General features: G+C 53.1%; 5 protein-coding genes across 5 annotated transcripts; 2 read left to right on the top strand and 3 right to left on the bottom strand.

The window, feature by feature from the left end:
• Positions 1-192: 192 nt before the first annotated feature.
• ASPSYDRAFT_51095 (uncharacterized protein) lies at positions 193-1,166 on the bottom strand. The gene has a single exon (XM_040848222.1). The coding sequence runs from the start codon at positions 725-727 to the stop codon at positions 503-505; it is 225 nt and encodes a 74-aa protein (XP_040697448.1). The 5' UTR covers positions 728-1,166; the 3' UTR covers positions 193-502.
• Positions 1,167-2,134: 968 nt separating this feature from the next.
• On the bottom strand, positions 2,135-3,215 carry ASPSYDRAFT_94841 (2,4,5-trihydroxytoluene oxygenase; the record flags this gene model as incomplete). The annotated part of the gene is made up of 3 exons (XM_040853033.1): positions 2,135-2,245; positions 2,310-2,366; positions 2,421-3,215. The coding sequence occupies 3 exons, from the start codon at positions 3,213-3,215 to the stop codon at positions 2,135-2,137; spliced, it is 963 nt and encodes a 320-aa protein (XP_040697447.1).
• A 346-nt stretch (positions 3,216-3,561) lies between these two features.
• ASPSYDRAFT_212675 (fumarylacetoacetate hydrolase family protein) lies at positions 3,562-4,573 on the top strand (the record flags this gene model as incomplete). Its single annotated transcript, XM_040844051.1, has 2 exons — positions 3,562-3,829; positions 3,888-4,573. The coding sequence occupies 2 exons, from the start codon at positions 3,562-3,564 to the stop codon at positions 4,496-4,498; spliced, it is 879 nt and encodes a 292-aa protein (XP_040697446.1). The 3' UTR covers positions 4,499-4,573.
• Positions 4,574-4,827: 254 nt separating this feature from the next.
• Positions 4,828-6,451, bottom strand: ASPSYDRAFT_94839 (uncharacterized protein; the record flags this gene model as incomplete). The annotated part of the gene is made up of 2 exons (XM_040853032.1): positions 4,828-6,282; positions 6,341-6,451. 2 exons carry the CDS (start codon positions 6,449-6,451, stop codon positions 4,828-4,830), a joined length of 1,566 nt encoding a protein of 521 aa, XP_040697445.1.
• A 539-nt stretch (positions 6,452-6,990) lies between these two features.
• ASPSYDRAFT_162645 (uncharacterized protein) lies at positions 6,991-8,800 on the top strand (the record flags this gene model as incomplete). Its single annotated transcript, XM_040843096.1, has 2 exons — positions 6,991-7,204; positions 7,266-8,800. The coding sequence occupies 2 exons, from the start codon at positions 6,991-6,993 to the stop codon at positions 8,798-8,800; spliced, it is 1,749 nt and encodes a 582-aa protein (XP_040697444.1).
• Positions 8,801-9,112: the final 312 nt, after the last annotated feature.

The raw sequence follows: 9,112 nt of genomic DNA, 5'->3' as shown, positions 1-9,112 counted from the left end.
ATCGAGGGGTCGATTCCCCGGGGCCTGTGGGTTAGACTACAGCCAATCAGCGGCACGCGGGTGGGTCCACTTTCGGGAACCCTAACGGCATCGAGGGGTCGATTCCCCGGGGCCTGTGGGTTAGAATCAATCTTGGACAAGGCCCTCATTCGAAGAGGAAGAAACGGATCAGCAATACGGAAAGGAAAAGGGGTGCGGTGGCATTACCTTGTGAAATGGTCGGGATACTTAAAACCAACATGGGAACCTGTTGAAGCACTGGCAGACACGGTTGCTGCTGAAGCATGGGAAACCAAACACCCGGTTAACGCAGGAGAGTTGTTGGCTGCCAGGCCTGCTATAGGAGCATGGTGTGCTCCTATAACACAGCCAACAGACAGATTATTCTAGGTCGAACGCCCTCCCATGCTTGGATTCCAAGTATGGTACAGACAGGACCATGAAAGCCAGGGAACAGTGCAGTTCGGAACGCCCAAATAGAAAAGAGAAAAGTTGCTTACCACTAAAACGCCGCAGCGTTTTCAGCGAACCGAATACGGCCACGCAGGCCCCGAAACCACCCCTCGGGGACGCCAGTTGCCTGGGACCAGTGGTCCCAAAGCGCTAGGAGCGCCTGAAGGAGCTCCCTCACAAGGTGAGGGGGGAGAGCGTTGAAATCGGCTTGCTGGGAGAAAACAGTGAGGCCGTAGAGGGCCAAGAGATCGGAGAGTTGCTCAAAGCTAACCATCATGAATGATGCCTACAGGAGAGAATGGCTACGCGTGGGAAGAGAGTCATGATCTTAAATAATACTGGATTTCAACACTAGCCTAAGCGAGGCCGGGATTGAGCAAGTTATGGAAGGTGCAGGTGAAGGGAGCTGTGTTAGATATGGGGGAAATAGGTTGGGGCCCGAATCCCGCATGTGTTACTTCCTCCGAGCACGATCTCACCGAAACAGGAAGGAGGGGGGGTATTGTTATGGGAACTCCGCTGGAGCCCTACTATCAACTCTGCCTAGGCATCGTCTCTGAGATATTGGCCTCAGGCACCAAAGGTCACGTGTTTATCCCTGTTGGCCATGTCAGAACTCCAACAGCCCCTGCATCCTGGTTCTTCAGCTATTCCATCGTGTATCTAGTACGCAACTAGCTCGCTTCGGGCCTTGCCCATAACATATATCCTATTCTATATCCTATAAAAGATATATCATTTAGAATATATAAAGTAGACTTAGGGTTGTTATACTTTCTATCGAGATTACTAGTAAATATAAACTAGGGTTAGTTCTATAAATAATATAAATTTTATCCAGGGTGTGCAGGCTCTATATACATGCCTGATCCCTAATATATATGCCTGAGGCATCAGGGTGGCCTAATTAGGTCTAGACTACCCGAAATTAGTATGCCAAGCCATACCCCAACAAAAATTTTCCCTGATTCTTTATCTATTAATTCTACCTTCCCGAATGGGAAACCCTAATATATTCTTATATATTATTAAAGTTCAGAGCTCTAGCTATCTAGTGATCTTAATTTTATTAAATAATATTAAGTATTCATAGAGTTTTGGGGGGGGTACGTGTTGAACTCGAACCCCCCCCCCTTGCCAAGACTTTTTTTTGCAGAGACCCCCCCCCGGGTACGTGACAGAATATAGTTAGGGATAAACACATGACCTTTAATACCTGAGGCCAACATCTTAGAGACAATGCCTAGGGCAGAGTTGATAGTAGGGCTCCAACGGAGTTCCCATAACAGATTTAAAAAAAAGATACTTTAAACTACCATAAAATTATTAAAATTAAAGAAATTATAGTGTAGATAGCTTCAAAAGACTATAGTAGTTAAAACTTAGAAAAAGTAAATATATTATCTATTAATTATATATATATAGATTATTACAGTTTCTATGGTGATTACATAGAATTCCAAACATACAGTACATTCCTTGGCAGACCCACCTGCACTAAAACTTTTGGTGCACGCCTCCATACCTATGGTTTCCATAATCCATATCGACTATGCCTACACTTTCCAAGCTTGATTCCCATTGAAATTTACTTGTGAATAGCCGGCTGAAGGAAAATACGGCAAATCTCGTAGAAGACTGACATTTAACATGGAGCTATTGAGAGCAATGGTACCTTGGACTAGAACACAGAGGGTACAGGTGGTCCCCATACAGCAAGCGCCTCCGGGCCTGCCGGAACATGGGCAGCAGGAGTTTCAATATTGACGACATCGCCATCTGCATAGTGTTCCTGGCACGGTAAACATTGGTCAGCATCATTCCTATTGGGTACGGTGCAAAAGGAAACTCCTTACAACCACGAAGCCGCTGGGGTCAAACCAGTAGTCGAAGACCTGGCTCCCAAGGACGTGCTACAATGGACTAATTAGCTGATGGAAGAGGAACCACCCAGGAGTAACACCTACCCGTCCTACACCCCAGCAAATCTTATAGCCCTTGGAAGTGAGATAATTGTGGCCCAGTTGCTGAATATCAAAGTCGTGGACCTCGAACGCTGCGTGTGCCACATTGGTCTTCTGGCCTGGCTTCGCTGGTTTGAAGAAGAAGGCGTGGTGATCGGTATACTCCAGGCCTCGATCAATATGGAAGAAGCAGGTAATCGGATTATCATCTCGGTAGACGAAGTCGGACGGGGCCAGGGTCAAAGTTGTCGTGTACCAGTCGTACATGTTCTGATACATACCCTCGGTGTAAGTCACCCCGTAATGACCCCAGCGATGCACAGGCGCTGGGCCAGGCTTAAACCTCTGAAAACGGCCCTTGCGCGGCTTGTCGTCCTCGTAATTAACGGTAAGTCTCTCCAGATTCATGGGTTGTTGCTCCTTCTCTTGCCATCCCCAGATGAGATGGACTGGATTGCCGAGTGGATCGGTTAGGGTGACCTGCTCCCCTCCGCCAGGGCCGTTGACCGGCTGGATAGGAGTCGCTCTGTACTGTCGGTGTGCCTTCTCCAGTTCCTCACGGGACTCCACTGCATAGGCAGCGCCGCCAAAGGAACTGCCCGAGTCGGCTTGACGGGCTACGTACACGTACGGCTCGGTGCCATAGCCCTCGAAGAATATCTCCTTGCCGCGGCGCTCGCTGGCAATCGACAAGCCAAAGTCTAGCAAGAACTGTCTGGCTTCAGCAAGGTTGGCATGGTTGTATATCACATATGCCGTCTTGAGCAGGCGAACTCGGCTGTCTGAGGTTGAAGTCATGGCTGCGGATGATCGATGATGGCGGAAACGGCTGTCAGTACGAAAACTTCGCATTTATTCTGCATGGTCGCGGGACTATTCCGGGACCTCAGACTGCGTTACAAAGCAATGTTGGTCATCGACCGAGAGTGTGAGGAAAGGGTGGTGGGGATTGGAAATGACTGGATATCGTGGTGGGTTCCGGATAAAGTGGTCAACTTCCCCAACCTGCATGCGAGGGGCATACGGGATACAAAACTGCCCTCCCCGCCATCTCCAAGCTGATGCCACAGGTGTCATATTCCTTGCCCGTGAATCGTCTCTTACGTTGCCACCCCCTTCACCAAGATCCCGTCCACCAGTTACAATGTCTCCCTCGTGGTCTCGCCTTGTCCGGTACCAGTCTGCGGAATCCGGGCTTGTACAATTTGGAGAGCCCATTGTAAGTGATGGAAATGCAGACATTTCTGGCCTGGCGAGGACAGGACAGCTGCAGGTGACTGTCTACGAGGGCAGCGATCCATTCTCTCTTCAGCCCACCGCGCGGACAGAGGCTGTCCATCGGCTCTTAGGACCACTAGCACCAGAGCATGTCCCGATAATTCGCTGTATCGGGCTCAACTATAAATCCCACAGTATGAAATACTATGAACTCTGAAATGGAGCTGTAACTGACTTGGTAAATGTGCGCAGTTCTCGAGACCGGCCGATCTCTGCCCACCTGTCCCACCGTTTTCACAAAGCCTTCCCCGGCTGTGGCCGACCATAACGTCGCAATTCCCATCCCCAAAATCGCGCAGAGTCAATGTGACTACGAAGGCGAGTTGGTCATAGTGATTGGTCGGGAGGGCAAGGACATCCCTGAGAGCGAAGCTCTCGACTATATTGCTGGGTATACAGTTGGGAATGATGTCTCCAGCCGTGACTGGCAGCGGGAACCAGAGAAAGCGGGCCCAGTGCCTCAGTGGTCGTTTAGCAAATCATTCGACCAGTATGCACCACTGGGACCGTGCCTCGTCAGCCCAGCCGTTGCCGGGGAAGCGAGCGACCTGTCCTTGGAGACTATTGTGAACGGCGAGGTCCGCCAGAGCAGCAATACTTCGGATCTATGGTTCTCGGTGCGTCGTCTGGTTGCCTTCTGCAGCCAGGGCCAGACTCTGCAGAAGGGATCGTGTATTATGACCGGTACTCCGGGAGGGGTTGGGCTTTTCATGAAGCCTCCAGCGTTTCTCAAGGATGGAGATGAGGTTTCGGTGCGCATCGGGAAGGTTGGCACTCTCACCAATAGGATCAAATTCTTGTAGTGTAATAAATTGGAGACTGAATAAGTTATTCACCTCAAATCTTGACCTCGATAGAATACAATGGAGACTTCCCTCCGAGGTTAAATCCGAACCCAACGCTCTGCATTCAAAGAGAACTAGTCCGTCGTGTAGTAGAGCAGGACCTACTGTTCCAAGTCGAAGTCGGTGGCTGGATTGCGTGCGTAGACGTCAGGGACTGATCTCATAGTAATGTATTCAAGATATAAGAATAACAAGTAAGCCTTTACTGCAGCAAAACCAACAGGATAACGACTTCCATAACATTCTGCTACTAAGGATGACCCTACTCACGCTCCGGTTAATTTAAACTACGATCTTTCCAAGTCTCCCTTGACAGCCTTTGCTGTCGCTTCCGCGGGAAGAAACTTCAGCCATACATGGCCAGATTTCGAGCCAGCCGCAAAAACATCTGCGAGCTCAAGCTGCTCATTCTCATGGCCCGCTGCCGTTTCGACGCGAAAGTGACAGAAGATAGTGCCGAGAATGTACTTGAGCTCGGTGATGGCAAGATTCGAGCCGGGGCAAGCACGACATCCATGCCCGAACGGAATCCAGTTCAGGCGCATTCGCTCGCTGGCGGTAAACCAGCGCTCGGGCTTCCATTTAGACGCCTCCGGGTATATCTCTTCCAATCGGCCCTGGTCTAGAGCCGAAGTCGATGCGATCACGCCTGGTGGGACGTCATATCCGGCAACCTGGATCCCGTCCCCCAGGTACCGTTCAAGCGGGCCGGGGATCATGGGGAACATGCGCATTGTCTCGTACAGTACGCCCTCAAGGAAGGGTAGATCAAGCATCTTCCGCTCGTCGATAGCACTACTGTCCGGAAAAGTCGTGCTTAGCTCCTCACGGAGAGCGACCTGTGCCTCGGGGTGTCGAGCGAGCTGGTGGCAGGCAAAGGCAGCCGTGTGCGAGGTTGTAGAGCTCCCCGCTGCCAGCATCTCCACGATGTATGCGGGAATGTGGTCGGATGGTATACGCTTTTCCGGGTCTTCCACAGCATTCATAGACTGCAGCATGCTCAGAACATCCTTGTCGTGGCGTCCTGTACTCGGCAACGACTCCCATCGAGCGAGCGCCTCGCGAGCCGTGATATCCATATCCGCACAGTCGCTGCGGAGCTGGCGCAGGCGACCGCTGCCGAAATATTTGACCAGGGTGTCTAAACATGGGATAAAACTCTGGAGGGCATTCCAGGAGCTGAATGCGTGAAAGCGGCGAAGAAAGACCGGGGTTGAGTCGGATGCGTGGGAGATAAGCGTCTTCTGCTCTCCCCAGAGTACATCGGTGACGATGTCTAGAGCGAGCAGCCGGAAGACGACAACGCCGTCCACATTACTCTGGGCTTTGGCGTACGAGGAGACCAAGTCACAGAATTCAGTGATATGGCCGGCCATACTGTCCACCAACTTCTCCAGGTTCCGGTTCTGGAAGCACTTGATCAAGTTATTTCTCGTCGGCGCGGCGGTGGGATAGTCGACGAAGCCCAACGTCGACTTGATGCCCTTCCAGGAACCCATTGATTCGTAGAAGGGCGTTTTCCTCGAGTTCCGGTTATATATGATCTTCATGGCAGTGTCGTCGTTTGTATGGATTTGGTTGGGAGCGATCACAACAATAGGCCCATATTGATCCAGCAGCGATGCAGCGTACCAGGACCGACGACGCTTGTATGTTGCCCAGAGCAATGGCAGCCTCGAGACCCTCGCCCACCATGGGCCAGGGATGTGCCGCACCGGGGACAGAAAGAATGCAACGAGGAACTGGATCGGTCAGAGGCTATCACAGGCAGCGCGTAATTCCACCAACTGTGGTACGTACAATATGGATCCAATATATCATCACAAGGCCAACTACCGTCTGAAAGGGGTGGCTAGAGACAATGGTAGTCGCTGCCATCAATGAGGAGCCCAGCTCTACTGTCAGAGTCATGGCCTGCAATTGTAAAGGAGGTCAAGAGAAGCACACAAGGAGGGATACAATCAATGACAGGAGCAGGTGTGGAGTGCGTTCGATGTAGTTTCACGCAGACATCCCAGCAATTTATATAGACGGTTTCCGGGCATCGACCAGGCGGTACAACCGGCAACGACGCAATTTTCCCCAGTTGTTCACCCACAGGGTTGCTTCAATGCCAGCCGCGGCTTCGAAGCCACCACCTCACGGCTATTTGGTCGCGGTCGTCAGCAAGATCCGTCTTGGGTCGACTGGGTCCCTTGCGCGGATCGACGCCGGATAAAGTGGCATCGACATTCCCCACGCTGTCCACCCCGTGGCACTACCATCCGAACCGAAGGCGACGAACGGCATTCGCGGAGTCATAAGTGGTAGAAGGGCCTTTATCTCAAAGCTAGATTACATATTAAATCCATCTACTGTCCAGTAAGGGATATTATTGATCGTAACCCTGACACCCACCACTTCACCTCGTTGTTGCGCACACCCATATCTCCATTCGCAGGAGCAATATTATGGACAAGCCAGTCCTTATTATCGGGGCCGGCCCCTCGGGCGCCACAACAGCCTTGTTGCTTGCTCGCCTGGGGGTACGCTCACTTGTGATCTCACGCCACAGTGGCACGGCCAACACCCCTCGTGCGCATATCTTCAATCAACGGGCGATGGAGGTGTTGCGAGATGTCGGCATTGAAGCCCAATGCGACGCTGTTGCCAGCTCCGTTGATCGTGAGTTTTGGACCTATTCATACGAGCCTTCTATACGTAGTTGACATGCTGACACTGCCAGACATGGAACACTCGTCGTTTCTTGACCGATTGGCAGGCCAGGAGTATGGACGTCTGTGGGCATGGGGCAACAAGCCGGCGCAAAAGGGGGACTATGAGACGGCCAGTCCCTGCCGCATGAGCGACCTGCCACAGAGCTACCTGGAGCCGATCCTGGTCGAAAAGGCCCAGAAAGCAGGAGCCGAGTTCTGCTTCTACACCGAGTTTGTCCAGCTACAGCAAGACGACGAAGTGGTGCGGACGGTGATCAGAGATCGGGGTACCGGAGAAGAAAGAACTGTTACCTCCTTATATGTGCTGGGGTGTGACGGAGCCCGCAGCCCTGTCGTCGAGGCGCTGGGGATCCCAATCATGGGCCGACAGCTGAATACAGCATTCAATGTGCATATTATCGCCGACCTGAGCAAGTACATCGCACACCGACCAGGCAGCCTCAACTGGGTACTCAACCCAGAGGCCCCCGACTGGTCTGCCGTTGGCAACTTCCGCATGGTCCGTCCGTGGACCGAGTGGGTGGTGTCGATGCACCCGTCACGCAAAGACGGGGGAGCGCAGTTTGCCCCTACTGAAGCTGATATTATCCGCCGGCTGCACCAGATGATCGGCGACGAGACGGTCCCAATCAAGGTCCTGTCCACCTTCCAATGGACGATCAACGACCAGGTCGCGAGTACCTGGCAGAAGGGACGGGTACTCTGTATCGGTGACGCGACACACCGGCATCCACCCATCAACGGACTGGGCAGCAACACATGTATCTCCGATGCCTTCAACCTGGCCTGGAAGCTGGCATATGTTATCAAGGGCCTCGCACACCCGCGACTGCTGCAAACGCTGACGCTGGAACGGAAGCCCGTCGGCGACGCGATCGTCCGTCGTGCAAACACGGGCATGGAAGCCCATCGACGGCTTTGGAGCATCATCGGACTGGACCAGGCATCCCGCGAGAAGGCCCTCGAACGACTCACTGAAGACAGTCCTTCTGGTCGAACGATGCGGGAAGACTGGTCCGCAGCAATGGAGGCGATGGATGCAGAGGTGCAAGCCCTGGGCATTCAGATGAACCAGGTCTATACAGGCTCGCCAGCGGTGATGGCTGAGCCAGGGGATCAAGCTCCAGACTTCAGCAGCCTGGACTCCCTCCGACAGGTGATGGTCTCTACTTTCCCTGGCTATCATCTGCCACATGTCTGGCTAGCACGCGATGGACAAAGCCCTCGTGTGTCGACGCTCGATTTAGTCGGCCGGGGACGGTTTGCGCTTTTCACCGGAATCGGCGGTGAGTGCTGGCTATCAGCAGCACGGAAACTATCTGGGCGCCTGGGGGTGGCGATTGTTGGATACACGGTGGGCTTCGGGTGCGAGTACTTGGACTGCTACCGTGAATGGGCCAAGGTACGCGGGGTGGACGAGGACGGGGTGGTGCTGGTGCGACCAGACCACTTTGTGGGCTGGCGCCATGCTGGGCGCGAGGAGCAGGACCGAGCGACAGCGAAGCTGGCGAGGGCTCTGGGGGTGATTCTGGGTAGAGATTAAGTGTACCATAGTATAGGCAAAGGTCAGCCAACCAATAGAAATGCGACTGGAACGAGAAATAATGCATGCGTTGTGACTGGTGGATTAGGGCTGCCACCATATCCGGCCCCTTCTTCGTCTCGCACGAACAGACGAACTCCATTCCCACTTCTTTTTTCTCTCGCGGTGAGTCGGTCTCGCCATAGATTGGTCAGTCCCATAGATTGGTCCGTCCATCCCCGCGCGTGCATGTAGTCCAGCCCCTCTCTAGGCCCCGCGTTGCTCGAAATCCGGGGTCGGCCGCGCCTTTTCTCGCCCGCCCGCCATCCTGCA

Source organism: Aspergillus sydowii (genome assembly GCF_001890705.1).
Source record: "Aspergillus sydowii CBS 593.65 unplaced genomic scaffold ASPSYscaffold_16, whole genome shotgun sequence".
In the NCBI taxonomy this organism is placed as follows: domain Eukaryota; kingdom Fungi; phylum Ascomycota; class Eurotiomycetes; order Eurotiales; family Aspergillaceae; genus Aspergillus; species Aspergillus sydowii.
The sequence above is the reverse complement of the archived record's forward strand: the minus strand, read 5'-3'. Positions and strand labels throughout refer to the sequence as shown.